This window comes from Mobula hypostoma, chromosome 7 (assembly GCF_963921235.1).
Source record: "Mobula hypostoma chromosome 7, sMobHyp1.1, whole genome shotgun sequence".
NCBI lineage: Eukaryota > Metazoa > Chordata > Chondrichthyes > Myliobatiformes > Myliobatidae > Mobula > Mobula hypostoma.
The window spans coordinates 167,535,427-167,558,582 of NC_086103.1; the positions used below are offsets into that span (position 1 = coordinate 167,535,427).

General features: G+C 42.7%; 1 protein-coding gene across 1 annotated transcript in view; it reads right to left on the bottom strand.

The window, feature by feature from the left end:
• oca2 (oculocutaneous albinism II) overlaps positions 1 to 23,156 on the bottom strand; it is a 498,511-nt gene that overhangs the window by 266,885 nt on the left and 208,470 nt on the right. Inside the window, exon 12 of the mRNA XM_063052933.1 lies at positions 14,574 to 14,698. Within this exon, the coding sequence (XP_062909003.1) occupies positions 14,574 to 14,698 (125 nt within the window). The remainder of the gene's footprint in view (positions 1 to 14,573; positions 14,699 to 23,156) is intronic.

The following is a 23,156-nucleotide window of genomic DNA, read 5'->3' on the forward strand; positions in this document are numbered from 1 at the left end:
GCCACTGATGCTAGCCCAGGCCAGCAAACATCTTAATTTTATGTGTATTCTCGTAACAATGGTAAGAATCAAAGAAATGGAGACAGATGAAGGTATTAGAAACAGAGTTTTGAACAGAACACCTAACACAGAATGGGGATAAAGGGAGATGAAGACCTCTGCTGAGCCAATATTATTGAGGTTTAGAGGGGGAACAATCAAAAGGCAATGAAGAGAAAACAGAAAGGGATAAAAAAGCTGGCTAATGACTTCAGGAAGTTTAAGGAGGGAGACTATTTTCAGGTTCAGAAACAGTTATTACCATTCAATCATCAGGCCCCTGAACCAATAGAGATAACATCAATAATCTCAACATACAAAATTTATTCCTCAACCGATGGATACGGGAAAAAGGCAGGAGATTGCGGCTGAAAGGGAAATGGATCAAACATGTTGAAATGGCAGAGCAGACTTGATGGACCAAATGGCCTAATTCTGCTCCTATATCTTATGGTCTTATAAGTATATGGATAGGAAAGGTTTAGAAGGACATGGGCCAAACATGGACAAGCAGAACTAGCTTAGGAGAGCACCATGGTCGACATGGGCAAGGTAGGTCTAAGGCCTATCTGTGTTATATTGCTCTACGACTCTCTTTGACTCTAGTTGGCATGAGCATGAGGGGTCAAATGTCCTCTTTCCATGGAATACATTGGCACTTCATTACCTGTAGGTGCTGGATCTTGCAAGGGCACAAGATCCAGCTCACAGGAACCTGCAACCCTACCACCCAACAAATCCTTCTGTTGGAGTTGACAGTTTGAGTCCACTGTTTGCCTGGAAACTATAGTCCAACTTAGACTTCTTCTAACACAATACACCATGCAGCAAAGGTCATGCAATGAAAAATTGGAAGTGAGGAACCCAGTTGATTTTCCTCTCAGGTTTCAAGAGCACAATTTGGTTGGAGGTCAGTGAGCAGAGCAGTGGCTACAAATTGAACCAGTTATCTTCCTGTCTGTATGGCTTAGTATCATAGCAGCTGTGGCATCCATCTTCTCAACCATCAGGAGATATCATTCAAAGTATTTTAGTTTATTTATAAATAAAGAATAAGTTGAGCTATTGCCATCACAAGGGAAAAAAATGTGAAAGAAAATAATGTTTTATCCTTAGGTTTTTCATCGTTGGCTATTTTAGACGTGCTTTTAATCACACTCAGAGAGGAGGCCTGGCATTTGTTCAGCATCTGGGGTATGTTATTTTTCTCTCTCTCAAGTTCCAAGATCACAGCATAGCTCAGGAAATAGAAGAGAGTACAGTACCACACGGTACCTTCAGCCCACAATGTTTTGCAGACATTTAATGTGTTCCAAGATCAGTCTAATGCTTCCTCACACACTGCCCTTCATTTTTCTTTCATCCATGTGTCTATCTAAGAGTCTCTTAAATCTCTCTAATGAATCTGCCCCTAGCACAATCCCCAACAGTGCATTGAACGCACTCACCACTCTGTATAAAAAACCTACCTCTAACATCTCACCTGCGTTTTCCTCCAATTTCCTTAAAGTGATACCCCCTCATATTAGCCATTTCTGACCTGGGAAAAAGGTGCTGGCTGTCCACTGTATCTATGCTTCTTATCACCTCTATCAAATTACCCTCGCCTCTCATCCTCCTTCACTCCAAAGAGAAAACCCTTAGCTTGCTCAACCTTTCCTCCTGTGACATGCTCTCTAATCCGGCCAACATCCTAGTAAATTTACTCTCCACCCTCTCTAAGCTGAACACAATACTCCAGGTGATTAATATCAGAATCAGATGTGGTCCAACCAGAATTTTATAGAGCTACAACATTTCCTTGTGGTTCTTGAACTCAAACCCCCGACTAATGAAGACCAACATGCTATCTGCCTTCCTAACCATCCAAGTGGTTATTGATAAATCTAAATTCTGTAATTGGGCCTTGGGAACTTCCCTATTTCACTCAGCCAACACTATAGAGACAGCAAAGTGAAACAGCTGGTGGAACTGCTGTCTCGTAACCCAGCAATACTGGTTCAATCCTGACCTCTGATATGATCCACGTGGAGCTAGTATGTTCACCCTGTGACGATACGTGCATTGGATGCATTTAAAATTCAAAGTTCAAAGTGCATTCATGATCAAACTATGTGTGCTATATACAACCCTGAGATTCGTCTTCCCAAGACAGCCACAGAACAAAGAAACACCACTGAACCCGTTTAAAGAAAACATAAAACAAGCAATGAGCCAAAAAAAATTCGGCCAAATAGCAAAAAACGAGCGAAAAATGCAGAATATAAAACAGCGACCCACAAGCTCATTGAAACTGTCTAGGAATGTTCAGATTAGTTCAATTTAGCACTGTGTTGTTCATTGACTGCAGACCGCAGAGCCACTCTGCCTCGGTCAAAATCACACAAAATAGCAATAAGAAGGGAGTAATCAGAAACCAGAAACACATATAAATGAACTGCAGAATCCAATCCACAAACCGCATTGATCAAACCTTGCCCAGAACCCAAGAATCCAGCACCATCCTCCGGGAGAAGCAGACGAGAGCGGGGAGCGAGACTCGTCAAATGCAGGCAGACAGCGGCGACAGCAGAGATTGATATGTTCTTAATTGGTAATGGGGTTAAGAGTTACAGGGAGATGACAGGGGAATGGGTTTGAATGATGAAGCAGACTCAATGTGCTGAATCGTCTAATTCTGCTTCTCTCATTATCACTCTACCCTAAGGGTTCCTTTACCTCACTAATTGATTCCAGTTCATAGCACAACACCCAATCCAGAATAGCTGACCCCTAGTGGGCTCAACCAGGAGCTGCTCTAAAAAGTCATCTGATAGGTGTTCTAGAAATTCCTCCTCCTAGAATCCAGCACCAACCTGATTTTCCCAATCTACCTGCTTATTGAAGATCTCCATGACTATTGTAACATTGCCCTTTTGCCATACATTTTCTATCTCCCGTTATAACCATAGACCACATCCTTACTACTGTTGGGGGGCCTGTATATAACTCCCATCAGGGACTTTTTATCCTTGTGATTCCTTAGCTCTATCCACAATGGTTCAACTCCTTCTGGCCCTATGTCACCCCTTTCTAATAATTTGATTTCATTTTTGCCAACAGACCCACACAACCCCCTCTGCCTTCCTGACTGTCCTTTCAACACAAATGTGTTTCCCTGGACATTGAGCTTCCAGCTATAATTTTCTTTCAGCCATGATTCAGTGATGCCTATAACACATACATGCCAATCTGTAACTGTGCTATAAGTTTATCCACCTCATTTCTGAATACTGCATGCATTCAAATATAACAACTTCAGTCCTGTATTTACCCTTTTCAATTTTGTCTGGCTTTTATGTTGCACCTCATCCTGTTGACTGCAATTTTGCCCTATCATCAGCATCTCCTTGCGAGGAGTCTCACTACACATTGCCTCTGTTTGTAAACCAACTGTCTCATTTCAGCACTATCACTCCAGTTTCCATCTTCCTGCCAAATTACCAAACCTACCACACAAAAATGGTGGTCCCCCTCAGGTTTAGGTGTAATTAGTTCCTTTTATACAGGTCATACCTTCCCCCGAAGAGATCCCAATAAACCCTTACCCCTTGCACCAGTTCCTCAGCCACATATTCACCTGCCAAATTATCCTCGCTCTTACCCTCACTGGCACATAACACAGGCAGCAATCCAGAGATTACTACCCTGGAGGTCCTGCTTCTCAGCTTTCTACCTAGATCCCTAAAATCTCTCTTCAGGACCTTTTCACCTTGTCTATCTATGTCATTGGTGCCAATATGTACTAAGAATTCTGGCTGCTCATTTCTGACTTATGGACTGTCTAAGTTACAAACAATTCACGGGAACATAACTTGGCAATGACCAGCAAGCCTTTCTCTCTCTCTCTCTCTCTCTCTGCACACTCATCATGGCCTCCTCCAATGCTGCAATGCACAAGTTACTGGTCTGACAGTGGTGGACTGCCTCCGCAAAACACTCTCCACCAGAAAGTTACCATGATAGGTGGCACAACAGCATAATGGTTAGCATAACAATGCTACAGCACCAGTGACCCCAGTTCAACCCCGTTGCTGTCTGTAAGGAGTTTGTACATTCTCTCTGTGACCGTATGGGTTTCCTTTGAGTGCTCCAGTTTCCTCCCACATTCCAAATACATAAGGATTAGTTGGTTAATTGGTCACATGTATGTAATTGGTTGGCGCAGGCAATTTGGGCCAAAAGAACCTGTTACTGTGCTGTGTCTCTAAATAAAATAAGTGACAAATCACAGTTGCGGAGGAAGTTTTGTGGGATGAAGCCTCTGGTCAGCATTGGTTCCATCAGTGGACACGAGGCTGGCAATTTTTTATACCTTCATGGTTCATGGGCATCACTGGTTTCCTAAACGTCGTTTTTTGCCTTTGAACTTAATAACTTGTTGGACATTTTCATAGGACAATTTCACAGAGTCAACTATTTTGCTGTGTGTCTGGAGGCACAGATAGGCCAGGTTAGATCAGTGCAGCAGATTTTCTCCACATAAAGATATTGGTGAACCATACAGCTTTATAGATCAATGCAGCAGGCTTCTCCTGCTCACCATTACAAATATGAGCGTTTCATTCCAGACAATTTAATTAACATCCTCAAGTCCCCAGTTACACATGGTGGGATTTGAACTCGTGTCATCTAAATTATTTGTTCCAGCTCTTGGATTACTTGCCTGGCAACACAAGTAATGACATTGTACCGTGATCCAAGGGCCCGTCTCTGCCAGCCAATTGAACTGGTGATGAAATGTCTCCAGAGGAAACTGCAAAACCAGATTTGTGCAATAATACATATGACTAGGTTTCTTGCTTGAACTGTTGTTGAAGGAGGGCATGGCATGAAAGTACTTCTTGTAATCCCATCAGAATCGACGATAAAGAGAAGTCTAATCACATTTGATCAGAAAAATCAATTACATGAAGATGTTTTGGGCACATAGTTGGCAACTCCTGTGGAAAAATCAAGCTTCCAAGCACAAATGATTTATATTCATGATCTTTCTTGAAACAAATGATGCAATAAAGTTCCATCTGCCACTACACTGGCATGAAGAATGGTTCAGAAACTTGCATTGATATTTCTTGTATGGTAATTCATGCTTGGTTCAAGAACACAGCTTCACAGTTTTGTAGACTTACAAAATGCACTCAGTGGCCACTTTATTAGGTACACCTGTACAGCAGCTTGTTAATGTAAATATTGAATCAGCCAATCACGTGGCAGCAGTCCTGACGAAGGGTCTCGGCCCAAAACGTCGACGGTACCTCTTCCTAGAGATGCTGCCTGGCCTGTTGCGTTCACCAGCAACTTTGATGTGTGTTGCTTGAATTTCCAGCATCTGCAGAATTCCTCGTGTTCAAGAGGTTCAGTTGTTGTTCAGACCAAACATCAGAATGGGGAAGAAATGTGATCCAAGTGACTTTGACCGTGGAATGGTTGCTGGTGCCTGACAGGGTGGTTTGAATTTCTCAGAAACTGCAGATCAGATCTCCTTGGATTTTCACACATAGCAGTCTCTATGGTTTGCAGAGAATGGTGTAAAAAACAAAAAAAGCATCCAGCGTGCAGCAGTTATGTGGGCAAAATCGGCCAAACACGAGGACCACCTCTTGGACTCATCTCTCCATTTTTATTTTGCACTAATGTCTTCTTTTCCAAAGTCTCTTATTCTTTATTATTCTATGTGTTCTGTGTTGTCCAGCTCTACATGCCTCTGACGCTTCTGCAAGCAGGATTTTCATTGTACCTGTACCTCACCCAGCGCCGGGGCCCCTGGGCTGGAGGCCCTGATGGGCCCCTGCCGACACCATAAAATGCTGCTGTACCAAGCAGAAAAAGGCAAGAACAAGAGCAAAGGTCGTACTGGTCTAACTTACAGGCCTGAAGAGGGAGGACAGAAAGTAATGCAAATTCTTAGTTTGAAGGACAGCATCTAAAGCACACAAAAGTTAACCTAGGGGCTTATTTGGCTTAGTAAAGTTATGAGGGAGACGAAGTATGATGTACCCAATCTTAAATCTTTATTTAGCTACTGCTGCACATACCATAGGCCTTATTTCTCAAACAATGCCGAAGCATTTTTATCTGGTATTTTTCTCAACCGTGTGTTCTCAGAAAGTAAAATGGAAATGAGAGACAAAAAGGCCAAGAGAGACGACCCTATGGCAAACTAGGAAACTTGACAATACTCCAACAATCTTTTTGAAAAATGAGATCTGGCACATACTAACCTATTACTGTGCTGTGTGGCTTGCAGAGTAAAGACCACTTATTACTTACGAGGTTTGTAAACAGCCAACTATTAGCCTATTACCACAGAAACAGGAACAGCACTGACACACAAGCCTAGATAGTTACAAAGTCAGATGCTTGTTTTTAAAGTCTAGTTCTTCTGGATTTCTTCGCAACAAAATCCAATTTCCGAACAAGATCACTTTCAAGTGAAATCACAGTAAGATGATTCAGCCTGTCCTGTCCCATTGTGGATCTGAGCCTATTCTTCACTAGCTTGAGCTTGGAGAAAGTTCGCTCACCACTTGCATTTGTGACAGGGAGAGTCAGGTAAAGTCTCAAAGCAATGCTCACATTTGGGAAGATGACCTGCAAGTTTTTTTTTCTCTCTGAAGAAGCATAAAAGCTCTGTTGCGGATGAAATTCCCTGAAATGGACAATCTCCTCCACAAAGTCTAACTCCAGGTCAGCTGAACAACTGCTTTGGAGATCAGATGCTCTCTTGCGCAGATCTTGTACAGAGAGAGAAGGGATATTGTTTGGTATGCCAAATGTGTTGTTAAGGTCATTATATGATGCAAATCTGCAATCAATTTCTGCAAGTAATCTATCCATCACGACCAAAAAAAACAATAGCTGAGATGTTTTCTCTGGCTGACAAGCCAACATCAGGTGTTGTGGATTCACCCAGAAAGGCTTTATGTTTTCTTTGTGGTTTGGTGTCTTTTTTGTACACTTGTGAGACTGTTGGAGACTTAGTTTTAGCTTGGGTCTCAAAAGTATCAAATTGATCACACAAGCTTGCTATGTATCACAGTAGTGATCTCACCAAATCCACAGCATTACACAGGTCTAGATTTACAGCTAGCAATGCAACACTTGCACTTTCAAAGCACTGAAGAATGCAATGCCACAATTTGCTCAGAAAAGCTACCTCAAGCTTGTCCATTTTTTTTGTATAGTGACCTTGCTTCATTTCTAGTTGCCACATTCTGATTAATGTCATCTGCATTGCTCTTTAACGAATCTTGAATATTGGCATAATTTCCGCACAATGCCTGTGCAGCTTCTGCGTGTGCAGCCCACCTAGTATTAGAGAGAGACCTCAGAGTTTCAATGCGCTTGTTCGCATTAGGCTGAAATCCTGCGGTCACCACCTTCCACCTAGAAGTTGACTTGGAGCAGAAGTTGAACACATTCTGCACGAAGCTGAAAAACTCAGCTGTTTCAACACAACAGTTGACTCTGTTGATTCCAACGAGATTCAATGTGTGTGCTGATTTCCTTGCTACGGGATTGTAAGCCTTGGTACGCACTGGACATATTTGCAGCATTGTCACAGCACTGCCCCCTGCAGTTGCTTATGTCAATATTCATCTCTCCTAAAACTTTGAGCACAGACTCATATAACACCACCACCCACCCCTCCCCCCCATGTGGCTCTCAACGGGTAGAAATCATAAGAATCGCTCCTGAATGTTTCCATCAGTTGACACATAACGTAAAATGAATGTGAGCTGATCTACGTGTGCAACATCTGTGCTTCGATCGATGCTAATAGAAAAGTATTTGGCCATTTTGACTTCACTGACAATCTCTGACAACACGATCAGTCATGAGCTCAATAAACTTCTCACTTGTTTTAGGTGAAAGATATGAAGGGGTGCCTGATCCTGCATTTCCAAATTTCTGTATATGCGCCTTCAAAAATGGGTCAAACTCACTTATCACCTCTAGAATGCCCATGTAGTTGCCGTTATCAGGCCTGCCAAATATGTTACTGGAGCCTCGGACAGCCAGTCCCCTCTCGACCAAAAACTTCACAACCGTCACCACTCTTTCCAATACGTCGGTCCAGTAGACACACTCTGACTCGAACTGTTTTTGCAGTTCTGTATCTATTCCTCAGTTGTCAGACGCTAGTGTAACGTAGGTCAGTGTCATTTTCAAAATTCATACTCAAAATTCAAAAAAAACTTTATTGTCATTCTAACCGCACATCAGCTCTGCAGGGCAGAATGAGACAGCGTTTCTCAGGAGCAGTGCAATCATAACATAACAAACACAACACTAAATAATAAACATAACAATAAATAGTAAAACACAACAGCCACATGTCAGTTAAAATCAAGTTATAAGTGTCCAGTGCAAGTTAAAGGTGTCCAAAGCAGAGTCAGGTAGAGCAGCTATTTAGCAGTCTGACTGCCTGTGGGAGGAAGCTGTTTAGTAGCCTTGTGGTTTTAGTTTTGATGCTCCTGTAACGTTTGCCTGATGGCAGAAGAACAAACAGTTCATGGAGAGGGTGTGAGGGGTCTTTAATGATGTACCGTGTCTTCTGGATGCATCAACTTTGAAAGAGATCTTGGACGGAAGGTAAGTAGACCTCAATAACCTTCTCTGCTCCCCTAACCACCCTCTGCAAGGCTTTTTTGTCAACAGCACTGCAGCTGGAGTATCAGGTTGTGATGCAAAAGGTCAGCACACTCTCAACCACGCGTCTGTAGAATGTAGTTAAGATACTAGTGGGGAGTGATGCCTGTGGTGGTTGCTATTTTCATGCTCTCCTATGTACTCAGCGGCATGCTTCCAGTCGCTAAAGCCAGTTTCGCAGATAGACTGACAGTTAAAGGACGGTGGTCCTGTGCTAACGCTGGTGTTAGTGCTAGCTGTTGAACAAGTCTCCATTTGCCCACCAGTCTCAGACAGTGACAAGGGCGATAGTACTGCTGCATCATTGATGACGGGTTTAAAAAATTGTCTGTGTGTCAATTTCAAGCAACACACACACAAAATGCTGGTGAACACAACAGGTCAGGCAGCATCTATAGTCGACGTTTCGGGCCGAGACTCTTCGTCAGGACCAACTGAAAGATAGTAAGAGATTTGAAAGTGGGGGGGGAGGGGGAGATCCAAAATGATAGGAGAAGACAGGAGGGGAAGGGATGGAGCTAAGAGCTAGAAAGTTGATTGACAAAAGGGCTACAAGGCTGGAGAATGGAGAGGATCATGGGATGGGGGGACTAGGGAGAAAGAAAGGGGGAAGGGAGCCCAGAGGATGGACAGCAGGCGAGGAGTTATAGTGAGAGGGACAGAGGGAGAAAAAAGAGAGAGAGGAAAAAAAGGGAAAAAAATAAATAATAAATGAATAAATAAGGGATGGGGTACAAAGGGGAGGAGGGGCATTAACGAAAGTTAGAGAAGTCAATGTTCATGCCATCAGGTTGGAGGCTACCCAGACGGAATATAAGGTGTTGTTCCTCCAACCTGAGTGTGGCTTCATCTTGACAGTAGATGAGGCCATGGATAGACATATCAGAATGAGAATGGGACATGGAATTAAAATGTGTGGCCACTGGGAGATCCTGCTTTCTCTGGCGGACAGAGCGCCAATTTCAATGTCTTTTTTAATGTTTCTTTTTCTTGTTTCTTTTTTCTTTTCTGTGCTCCACTCTTGTATTTTTTTGTCCGCCATGATGATAGCTACCTATTTTGGGCCCCTCTGCAGCTCTGGCCCCTGGGCTGCAGCCCAGCCTAGCCCTGTCTAAAGTCCGGCCCTGACCTCACCGTATCTGTGTACACAACAAAAAAACTCTATTTGACTGGACTTGATAGTAAAAGCACAAAATTACATTAACCTCATCCAGGATAATCAGACTACACAGGGTATTCATTCACCTGACAGTTGTCCACCATTTTTTATCCAACATTTCTGCATTCTGTTCTTATCTGAGGTACCTTAAATGCAGCTCATCTCAACTGTGCCATTCTGGAGTACTGCTTTCTCATTGGTATCTGTCTTATATTCATGGTTTGTAGATTTGACTTCCCTCACAAATTCTTTGAGATTACCGCTTGCTTATCCCGCACCAGGACAGAATAACAATAGCTAATCACTAAGTAGCCACTTTATTAGGTACACGTGTACACCTGCTAGTTAAAGCAAATATCTAATCAGCCAATCATGCGGCAGCACAATGCATAAAAAACCTGCAGACATGGTCAAGAGGTTCAGTTGTTGTTCAGACTAAATGCCAGAATAGAGAAGAAATATGACCCAAGTGATTTGGATACAATAGGGTCTTTTAAGAGACTCCTGGATAGCTATGGAGCTTAGAAAAATAGAGGGTTATGGGTAACCCTAGGTAATTTTGAAAGTAAGTACATGTCCAGCACAGCATTGTGGGTCAAATGGCCTATATTGTACTGTAGGTTTTCTATGATTTTGACTGTGGAATGATTGTTGGTTGCAGATGGAATGGTTTGAGTATCTCAGAAACTACTGACCTCCTGGGATTTTCAGGCACATCAATCTCTAGAGTTTACAGAGTATATGCAAGAAAAAAACACCACCCAGTGAGCAACACCTCTGTGGTTGAAAACACCTTGTCAATGAGAGAGGTCAGAGGAGAATGGCCAGAGTAGTTCAAGCTGACAGGAAGGTGACAGCGACTCAAATAACCACACATTACAACAGTGGTATGCAGAAGAGCATCTCTGACCGCACAACAGGTCGAACCTTGAAGTGGATGGGCAGCATAGGACCACGAACATACAGGCAGTGGACACTTTATTAGATACAGGAGGTAGATAGATAGATAGATAGATAGATACTTTATTGATTACAAAGGTACCTAATAAATTGGACAATGAGTGAATGCTGGATCTAATAGTGAATTGCAAACTGAGAACCACAAGCCGGATCTTTATACACACACAGCTAAATGCCTCCCCAGCTGTTTTGTTATGAAAGTAATGAGGCCCAAGCTGCATATGGGAGAGCTAGCAAACAGAAATGAGCTTGGCTACCAGCTGAACCTCAAGTATGGCAAGCCAATGAGTAGGAAATATCAAGCTGGTGTACTCTCCTGTTTTTCATGAACACAAGGAGGAAGCAAGTTCTGTCAGATTTGGAATATTGTGAACAATTGTGGTCACCCCATTACAGTAAGGTGTTCACCCCATTACAGTAAGGCTATGTAGGCTTTGTGGGCATGTGGCCAAGCGGTTAAGGCATTGGACTAGCGACCTGAAGGTTGTGAGTTCGAGCCCCAGCTGAGGCAACGTGTTGTGTCCTTGAGCAAGGCACTTAATCACACATTGCTCTGCGACGACACTGGTGCCAAGCTGTATGGGTCCTAATGCCCTTCCCGTAGACAACATTGGTGTCGTGGAGAGGGGAGACTTGCAGCATGGGCAACTGCTGGTCTTCCATACAACCTTGCCCAGGCCTGCACCCTGGAGAGTGAAGACTTTCCAGGCACAGATCCATGGTTTCCCAAGACTATCGGATACCTTTATTATGTAGGCTTTGAAGAGGGTACAGAAGAGATTTCCCAGGATGCTGCCTGGATTAGTGGGTAAGAACTATAAGGGAGATTGGGCAAATTTGAATTGTTTTCTCTAAGCATCCGAGACTGAAGGGAGAGCTGATAGAAGTCTATAAAATGATGAAAGGTATAGATAGGGTAGACAGTCAGAATCTTTTGCCCAGAATAGAAATGTCAAGTACTAAAGACTGTGTATTTAAGGTGAGAGAGAAAAAGTTTAAAAGAGGTGCATAGGACAAGGTCTTTTATATCAAGAATGGTAGGTACTTGGAACAGGCTGCCAGGCGTGAGTTGTGGAAGCAGATATGATAGTGATGTTTAAGAGGCTGTTAGATGGACAAATGGATATGCAGGGAATGCAAGAATGTGTGTCCTGTATAAAGTACTGTAAAAAAGGCTCAGATATATAGTATATCTAGATGGATAGGGTGCCAAAGACTTTGGCACAGTACTGTAATTTTATGTATTGCACTGTCCTGCTACCAAAAAAAAATCATGACATATGTAAGTGATGAGAAACCTGATTCTGATGTGGGTCTCTGATGTAGACTGAAAGAGGGAAGGAGGGAGGAAGAGGAGAGGGAGATTTTTGGTCTCTGGTCCACATTGACAAACAGAATACTCTGCAAAAGTCTTAGGCACCCTAGCAATATATAGGTACGTACCTAAGAGTTTTGCACAGTACTGTAGGAAGAAGAGATTTAGCTGTTCTTGTGCTGTACTGTGTTCTATATTCTATACAGACTGGAACACCACCTCACCACCTTACTCGTTTCCTTAGTTCTTTACACTGTTTGTTATCTTGATGGTAAACTGCAAGTGTTAATCTGCCCCATTAGAAATCCAGGCAATAAGAGGGAAGGGAATATTGCCCAGAGAATCCATTTCCTATCTCTGCAATTGGCCCAATACCCAATAACAGCCTCTGCACACTCGTGGTGAAATATTTCAGTAACACTTAAGGCAAATAATAATATGGCCAAAAACATAGGAAAGCTTTATGAGTTTCACATTCAGCTTTCTGTTAAATTAAATCTGCGCTGCTCAGGATATTAAGGAATAAGCACATCACAGCCACTGTTGCACTGACTAGACTATTAATAGGGCTGAAAACAGCCTATATCTAACTATTGCTCAATCGCGTTATGAGAGATTTACTTTTGTAATTCACATATCATGGAGAATCTGGTGAAACAAAGTATTAGATGTGGTTATGAGCTGAATGGGGTGAATGTTCTTTACACAACAGACATTCAGGCTTTCATTTATACCTCTTAATAGAAAGCAAGCTTTATCAGGATAGCTGCAGCAAATCCAGCTACTGATCTCATGCCACACCCATATCCAATGCAACCACCGTTCTTCCCAGTGGATACCTGCAGTCTGACCTAGTGATGCAGGGTGCAACAAGTTGTCCATCTATTCTCCATGAAGTCAGAACACACTGGTGAAACCTCTTAGAATCATGGAGTCACAGATGACTACAGCACAGAAGCAGCATCTTTGGACCATCTCGTCCATACCAAACTATCATTCTGCCTAATCCCATCGACATGCATCCAGACCAGAGCCCTCCATTCCCCTCACATCCATATACTTATCCAAGCTTCTCTTAGATATTGAAATCAAACTCACACCTACCACTTACACTGGCAGCTCGTTCCATACTCTCACCACCCTCTGAGTGAAGAAGTTTCCCCTCATGTTCCCCTTAAATATTTCACCTTTCAGCCTGAACGTAAATACCTAAGGCAGGATGCTGTTTAATGACTACAGATCAACATTGAACACCATCATTCCTGCTGTTCTGATCGAAAAGCTCCAGAACCTGGGTGTCAGCACCTCCCTCTACAACTGGATCCTCAGCTTTCTAACCAGAAGACCGCAATCTGTGTAGATTGGAAATAATCAACGCTGGGGAACCTCAGGGGTGTGTACTTAGCCCACTGCTCTACCCTCTCTACACCCATGACCGTGTGGCTAGGCACAGCTCAAATGCCATCTATAAGTTTGTTGATGAGACGGCCATTGTTGGCAGAACCTCAGATGGTGACAAGAGGGCATACAGGAGTGAGATATACCAGCTAGAAAAATGTGTTGCAGCAACTCAACGTCAGTAAGACGAAAGAGCTGATTGTGCACTCCAGTAAGGGGAAGACGAGGAAACACACACCAGTCCTCATCGAGGGGTCAGAAATGGAGTGACTGAGGAATTTCAGGTTCCTGGGTATCAATATCTTTGACCACAACAAGGAAAATAACCTGGACCTAACCACCTAAACTATTTTTCACTGACCAGTTTCTGGCCTGCCATGTGCCATTATATTTCTCATATATTCTTACATAAGAAATAGGAGGATGCTATTTGGCCCATCGAGCCAATGCAGGCTCTCAGAATATTCCTGTTCCATCTGCACGGACTAGAAGGGCTGAGATGGCCTGTTTCTATGCTGTAACTGTTATATGGTCACTTATTTCCTTGTAACTTCTTTCACATGCCCAGTAACACCCTACTTCCCAATTCTCATGCACCTAATTACACAAGGGGAAATTAACAGGAACAAATTAACCTATCAGCATCTTTTTTTTGTTACGATGTGAGAAGATTTCCACATAGCTTACCAGAAATCCTAACCAAAGGTTCAATTGAACGTGGATCATTGGTGGTAGATGATAGCAGGACTAACTGCTGTGTTACTTTGGGTGATTTTGATGTCTTTCTTTTTGCTGCAACATGACACACGTCTTATTCTCAGTACCCTGACTGATGGAGGCAAACTTGCCAGAGACCTTCTCCTACCTGTGTCACCACACTCAGAGAAGAATATACATGTAGCCTCGTTCTCTCTATTTGACAATGCTTTCCAGGGTTCTGTCCCGGTTTAACTCAATGCTAACCACAGCAGTGAAATCTATTCACCTTGATACAGAGCAAATTCTTACCTTATGGTTACTGGTGTGAAGATAAGCATTGTGGTGACATTGTCCAAGAATGCTGAAAGAATGGCAGCAATGAGACACAGAAAAATGATCATAGGCCATATTCTCCCTCGAGACAGCTGGTACGCCTGGAAAATAACAAGAGTCAAAAGTCATGGAGCACTACAGCAGAGAAACAGTGGGCCATCTAGTCCATGCTGAACTAATATTTTCTCTAGTCCCATCCACCTGCACTTGGACCAAAGCCCCACCCCCCCCCCATACTCTTCCCATCCATGTACTTATCCAAATTTCTCTTAAATGTTGAAATTTCATCTATAAATTTGCTGATGAGACAACCATTGTTGACAGAATTTCATTTGGTGATGGAAGGGCGTACAGGAGCGAGATACAGTGCCTATAAAAAGTATTCACCCCCCACCTCGGAAGTTTCCATGGTTTATCGTTTTACAACATTGAATCAGAGTGGATTTAATTTGTTTTTTTTTGACACTGATCAACAGAAAAAGAGTCTTTCATGTCAAAATGAAATCAAATCTCTACAAATTGATTTAATTAATTACAGATATAAAACACAAAATAATTGATTGCGTAAGTATTCACCCCTTTCAAGTCAGTATTTAGTAGATACAACTTTGGCAGTAATTACAGCCTTGAGTCTGTGTGGATAGGTCTCTATCAGCTTTGGTCATCAGGACACTGCAATTTTTTCCCCATTCTTCCTTACAAAACTGCTCAAGCTCCATCAGCTTGCATGGGGATTGTGAGTAAACAGCCCTTTTCTAGCCCAGCCACAAATTCTCAATTGGATTGTGGTTTGGACCCTGATTTGGCCACTCCAGGACACTTTATGCTTGAGGTCATTGTCCTGCTGAAAAACAGATCTTCTCTCAAGTCGCAGTTCTCTTGCAGACTGCACAGGATTAGAAAACCTACAGCACAATACAGGCCCTTCGGCCCACAATGCTGTGCCGAACAATTACCTAGGATTACCCGTAGCCCTCTATTTTTCCAGGGCCCTGCCATTTATTGTGTAATCCCTGCCCTGGTTTAACTCAGTGCAAACTGCAGCAGTGAAATCTATTTCCACCAGGATTTCCCTGTATTTTGCTGCATTTATTTTACCCTCTATCTTCACAAGCCTTCCAGGGCCTGTTGCAGGGAAGCATCCCCACAGCATGATACAGCCACCACTATGCTTCACAGTAGGAATGGTGTGTTTTTGATGATACGCATAACATTTTGTCTGATGGCCAAAAAGCTCAATTTTAGTTTCACCAGGCCATAGAACCTTCTTCCAGCTGACTTCAGAGTCTCCCACATGCTTCTGGCAAACTCTAGCCGAAATTTCATGAGAGATTTTTCCAACAGTGGCTTTTTCTTCATCACTCACCTATAAAGCTACAACTGGTAAAGCACCACAGCAATAGTTGTTGTATGAGCAGTCTCTCCCATCTCAGCCACTGAAGCTTGTAACTCCCCCAGAGTTATCATCGTGCTGCCCTTCCTCGCTTGTCTCCTTCTTGCATGGTCACTCAGTTTTTAGGACAGCCCACTCTCAGCAGATATACAGCTGTGCCATATTCTTTCCATTTCCTGATGATTGACGAAACTGTACTCCAAGGGATATTAAGTGAATTGGAAATTTTCTTGTATCCATCTCCTGACTTGTGCTTTTCAATAACCTTTTCATGGAGTTGTTGGAGTGTTATTTTGTCTTCATGATGTAGATATTGCCAGGATACTGACTCACCAGCAGTTGGACCTTCCAGATACAGGTGTATTTTTACTTCAATCAATTAAAACACCTTGACTGGACACAAGTCTCCAAAAACAGATCTCCATTTAACTAATTATGTGACTTCTAAAACCAACTGGCTGCAGCAGTGATGATTTGGTGCGTCATATTAGAGGGGGTGAATACTTATGCAATCAATTATTTTGTGTTTTATATTTGTAATTTAGATCACTTTGTAGAGATCTGTTTTCACTTTGATATGAAAGAGTCTTTTTCTGTTGATCAGTGTCAAAAAAGCCAAATTAAATCCTTTGTGATTCAATGTTGTAAAATAATAAAACATAAAATCTTCCAAGGAGGGCGAATACTTTTTATAGGCACTGTATGCCAGCTAGCTGAGTGGTGTCACAGCAGCAACCTTTCACTCAATGTCAGCGAGACCAAAGAGCTGATTGTAGACTTCATGAGGGAGCGCAAACCAATCGTCATAGAGGGAGCTTTAATAGATTTCATGATATATGCCGGTGATATTAAATCTGATTCTGATTCTGAATTGAACCTGCATCCACTACCTCCACACTTTCACTCTTTTACCTCATGTTCCCCTTAAATATTTCACCTTTCACCCTTAACCCATAACTCACCCGACCTCAGTGGAAAAAAGCCTGCTGCATTTACCCTCTCCGTACCCTTCATAATTGTGTATATAAAATCTCCCTTCATTCTTATACCCTCCAGGGAATAGAATCCTAACCTACTCAACCTTTCCCTGTAACTTCGGTTCTCAAGTCTCAGCAACTTCCTTGTAAATTCTCTCTGTACTATTTCAACCTTATTGATATCTTTCCTGTAGGTGGGTGACCAGAAGTGCACACAATACTCCTAGTTCATCCTGGTCAACATCTTATACAAGTTCAGTATTTCATTCCAACTCCTGTACATAACACTTTGATTTATAAAGGCCAGTGTGACAAAATCTTTCAATGTAATACACAACTACAGAAAAATAAATGGTTGTTACGTTCAGACAGTTTGGATTTAACCTATAATGAGTACAGGTTTCCCCTGCCATCCGAAGGTAGAGCGTTCCTATGAAACGGTTTGTAAGCCAGAATGTTGAAAAGCGAAGAAGCAATTACCATTAATTTATATGGGAAAAATTTGTGAGTGTTCGCAGACCCAAAAATAACTTACCAAATCATGCCAAGTAACACATAAAACCTAAAATAACAGTAACATATAGTAAAAGCAGGAATGATATGATGAATACACAGCCTATATAAAGTAGACACAAGGAATTCTGCAGATGCTGGAAATTCAAGCAACACACATCAAAGTTGCTGCCTGGCCTGCTGGGTTCACCAGCAACTTTGATGTGTGTTGCTATATAAAGTAGAAATACTTTCCCACAATCATTGCACACTGTTCTCCGTAGCGAAAATCTCACGCAAGCGCTCTCAGCAGAAACACTCTCTCCAGTAACCTTTAAGCTATGAAGCTGCAAAATCATACCAAATAACACGTAAAAATACACAGCCGATATAAAGTAGAAATAATGTATGTACAGTGTAGTATCACTTACCGGAATTGGGACAGCGCCAATCACACTGATGATGGTTTGTTAGGCTGAGTCGTTGGAGGCTGGTCTGGTGCAGTGGCCCCCACCCTCCGGGCCACCGACCGATACCGGTCCGCGAAGCATGCAGGGGTCCAGCGGTAGCTGGGACGCACCCAGCACATCTTTAAGAAAAAAGCCGAAATAAACAAGCTAATTAATTAAGTGCCGCCCAGCACGTAAACGTTGGCCCAGATCAGAGGCGGCGCAATCAGCAATCGCCTCTGATCTGGGCCGTCATTTACATGCTGGGCGGCACCTAATTAACTAGCTTATTTATTTCGGCTTTTTTTCTTAAAGATGTGCTGAGTGCGTTCCAGCTACCGCTGCATTCTCCGCGAATCGGTATCTGCGGCCTGAGGGTTGGGGTGGTGGGACACTGGGGTGTCACCTCATCGTCGATCAGGGCAGGCAGGTCACCTTCTTCTATGTCTGCCTGCCTCGATGTCAAAGGTCGAGGTTCGCCGTCTGCTGAAGGCTTGCTTGACTACTCAGCCTCACGCATTTTTCTATCATACAGTTCTTTGTAAGCACTCAAACCATCCGGCAAATATGCCCTACACTGACGTACTCTTTCAAAATTAAAGTCATACTTTATCATTGCAGTGAAAATCTCACGCAGTTGCTTCACATTCAGTTCCTGGACGACTTCACTTTCGGTCTGTTCACTACTCTGTTCGGTTTCGATTGTTATCCTTTCCTCTTCCAATTGCATCAGCTCTTCATCTATCAGTTCTTGGTCATGGGATGCCAAAACCTCTTCAACATCATCTTCGTCAGCTTCCACAAGCCAAACTCACTTTGTCCTTACTTTGTTCACCATGATTGAAGCGCTTAATTATGTCTATTTTTACCGTAAGTGTAATATACTTACGAGCTCTTTTAGGCTTTTCCAATACCTTAGAACTCATCTTGCTAACGGCTGCTCACAAGCACGTGTTTAAGCAATGCCGGCAAGAATGCTGTTCCGAATCCGGGGGAGAGTGGCTGCTTTTATCGCGCACTGCTTTTTTTCGTAACAGTGAAAACACCTTCTGTTAGCGAAAACAGGGAACAAATGTAGGTCTTTCATAACAGTGAGGTTTTGTTAAGCGAACATTCGAAAAGCGGGGGACACCTGTGCAACAATTCATACAACTAATTTCAGATTTTTCTTTCGTTTATTGTGTGCTGTGTCATATGACATGGGCGATCGTGGTCTTTTCATGACCGTGATTGTTCTAGGCAAATTTCTCTACAGAAGTGGTCTGACATTGCCTTCTTTGAGGCAGTGTCTTTACAAGATGGGTAACCCAAAACATTATCAATACTCTTCAGAGATTGCCTGCCTGGTGTCAGTGGTCACATAATCAGGACTTGTGATATGCACCAGCTGCTCAAACGACCATCCACTATCCTGATCAGGATGGGGTGGGCAAGCAAGCAGCTGCTTCACATTGCCCAAGGGTGACCTGCAAGCTAGCAGATGGAAGAAGTACCTTACACCTCATTTGGTAGAGACGTGTCTCCTCCCGGCCACTCAATTGGGACTTCTACCATATTTTAAAAAAACATATATTAACCTTAGTCAATATGAATCAAATTTTTATATATACACACACACACACACACGCACACACACACACACACACACACACACACATATATATATATAATAGTAATAGGCATCCGTTAGTCTCATGAGACCGGCCTGGGCAAGGTGGTATGGAAGACTGGCAGTTGCCCATGCTGCAAGTCTCCCCTCTCCACGCCACCGATGTTGTCCAAGGGAAGGGCATTAGGACCCGTACAGCTTGGCACCGGTCTCGATGCAGAGCAATGTGTGGTTAAGTGCCTTGCTCAAGGACACAACACGCTGCCTCAGCTGAGGCCCAAACTAGCGACCTTCAGATCACTAGACCAACACCTTAACCACTTGGCCACGCACCAACACACACTTATTATATATATGAGAAGCCATACATAAACAAAGAATGACAAACAACCAATGTGCAAAAGAAGACAAACTGTACAAATAAAAAAGTAATACGGAGAACATGAGCTGAAGCGTCCTTGAAAGCGAGTCTGTAGGTCGTAGAATCAATTCAGAGTTGTGGCAGTGAAGATATCCACACTGGTCAGGAGCCTGGTGGTCAGAGGGTAATAACTGTTTCTGAACCTGCTGGTGTGGGATATAGTGTTTCTGTACCTCCTGCCCAGTGGTAGTAGTGAAAAGGGAGCATGGCCTGGATGGTGGGGAGCGCTCCATGTAAATGTACTAAATGTGAGGAGGAGAAGATGGCGGCGCGACAGCAGCGCGCGCAGCCTCTCCGGTGATGAATATCTGTAATCTGTCAAGTAGAGGACCGTGCACAATTCTGATTTGATGGAGACGGACGTGAGAGTACAGAGGAACATCTGGAAAACTTCTGAAATGCCCGCTTCACTGCCGCTGCTACTGTGTGGTAACCGGAATCTCCAGAGCAGAAGGCCCTGAATCCTTGGCTTTGTTTGTTTCAGCAGCCAGGGCAAGGTCAAAGGCGCTTGGCAGAGGATGGCGCTCGGGAGGCTGTATTGGAGGGGCTGGTCGGAGGCTCAAAGTTTTCGGACAGACGGACTCAGCGTCGGCTGTGGTCGGCTGCTTCCAAGGCATCGGCAAGTTGACGGTGCCTGGAGGTTTATGGCAGGGAGTTTCTCCCTTTTGCTGCCTGCTATCGGGGACTCGGGAGTCGATCGACTCGGGGACTTTGAGACTTTTTTTTACCATGTCCATGGTTTGTTCTTCATCAAATTATGGTATCGTTTTGCACTGTTGTAACTATATGTTATAATTATGTGGTTCTGTCAATGTTAGTCTTTGGTTTGTCCTGTTTTCTGTGATATCACTCCAGAGAAACATTGTATCATTTCTTAATGCATGTATGCATTTCTAAATGACAATAAAAGAGGACTGAGTGTTCTCATAATCTAAAATGGTGGAGAGGGCTTTACCTGTGATGGACTGGGCTAAATCCACCACTTTCAATAGATTGCGATTTGAAAACCTGTTCAAAATTTATTAATATTTGAAAAAGGCAATTGAAAGATAACATTTCTAAATAGTATTATTATAGTATGTATATCGAAATAGACCAGAAGAACTACTTGTAAAGTACTATCATTAACAAGGCTAAAACAACAATTCACTCTGAATTTTTCCTTGCATTTCATGAAATTTCTGGCATTTACATGTTAATTTTTCACTCAACTTGGTAGGGAAATTGTTAGCTGCTGCTAAACTGAAAAGGTGATTTTGTAAAGACAGACTGCATTACATTCTGTGATCCCATAGTTAATTCATCTCCACCTGAGAGGAATAAAACATTAAATCCTGGTGTCACTATATTGTGTTCTGTTCCCTAAATCCAGTTTCATTGGTATTGACAGAGCTAACTTCAGAGGCAGAGTAGAATGCACTGACTTTACCAGATAATGTGTTGAAGGCTACAATAAATTTCTTGACAATAAGCACATTGAGCTAGATGAGTTGTGGCAAACCTTTTTGAGAGTGTGTGCCCACATTGGCAATAATCTAAAAAAAAATCTCATGTGTGCCATGGTAATTTTGAACAGAGATCATCATTGATTGATGAATTAGTAGCAATAATTATGGGTTTTTTTAAGGGGAAAAGGATGAATCCTGTTGCCTATTTATGCATATTCACTGTTTTATAATGTAATTAATAATTATTTAATAAATTAATGATCAGAGCTAAATTGCAATAAATGAAGCAGTTTAGAAAGCCTGTTCAAAATTTATTAATATTAATCTTTAAAAAAGACAATTGAAAGATAACATTTCTAAATAGTATAGTTAATATAGCCATTTCCTATCCAAATACTGATTTTAAAACGTATCATCTAATATCACATATTCTCCCAATCAAATAGCTCATGCTAAACTGGTGTGAGACATTTCCTATGAAAACAACTCACTGTTCTCAGTTTGTAAAAAATCATTCACTGCTTTATTAGGCAGTAAGGACAATCACTATGTCTTTTCTTATTATGGATAGGGTTTAAAGAGATGAGAGGCACATAGCATGCGAGGTGCCAACAACATTTTTGTGTATGCCATCTTGGGCATGGGTGCTACCCCTGGCGATGCTCAGGAGGTAGAAACACAGAAAACCTACAGCACAATACAGGCTCTTCAGCCAACAATGCTGTGCCGAACAAGTACTTACTTTAGAAATTAACTAGGGTTACCCATAGTCCTCTATTTTTCTAAGCTCCATGTACCTATCCAGAAGTCTCTTAAAAGACCCGATTGTATCTGCCTCCAGTACCATTGCTGGCAGCCTATTCCATGCACTCACCACTCCCTGCATAAAAAACTTACCCCTGACCTCTCCTCTGTACCTACTTCCAAGCACCTTAAATCTGTGCCCTCTCATGTTAGCTATTTCAGCCTTGGGGAAAAAAGCCTCTGACTATCCACATGGTCAATGCCTCTCATCATCTTATACACCTCTGTCAGGTCACCTCTCATCGTCCATCACTCCAAGGAGAAAAGGCCAAGTTCACTCAACCTATTCTCATAAGGCATGCTCCCCAATCCAGGCAACTTCCTTTTAAATTTCCTCTGAACTCTTTCTATAGTATCCACATCCTTCCTGTAGTGAGGTGAGAAAGACTGAGCACAGTACTCCCAGTGGGGTCTGACCAGGGTCCTATACAGCTGTAACATTACCTCTCGGCTCTTAACAACTCAATCTCATGGTTAATGAAGGGCAATGCACCGTATGCCTTCTTAACCACAGAGTCAACCTGCGCCACAGCAGCTTTGAGTGTCCTATGGACTCGGACCCCAAGATCCCTCTGATCCTCCACACTGCCAAGAGTCTTACCATTAATACTATATTCTGCCATCGTATTTGACCTACCAAAATGAACCACCTCATACTTATCTGGGTTGAACTCCATCTGCTACTTCTCAGCCTATCGATGTCCCACTGTAACTTCTGACAGCCCTCCATACTATGCACAACACCCCCAACTTTTGTGTCATCAGCAAATTTACTAACCCATCCTTCCACTTCCTCATCCAAGTTATTTATAAAAATCACAAAGACAAGGGGTTCCAGAACAGATCCCTGAGGCACACCACTGGTCACCGGCCTCCATGCAGAATATGACCCATCTACAACCACTCTTTGCCTTCTGTGGGTAAGCCAATTCTGGATCCACAAAGCAAGGTCCCCTTGGATCCCAT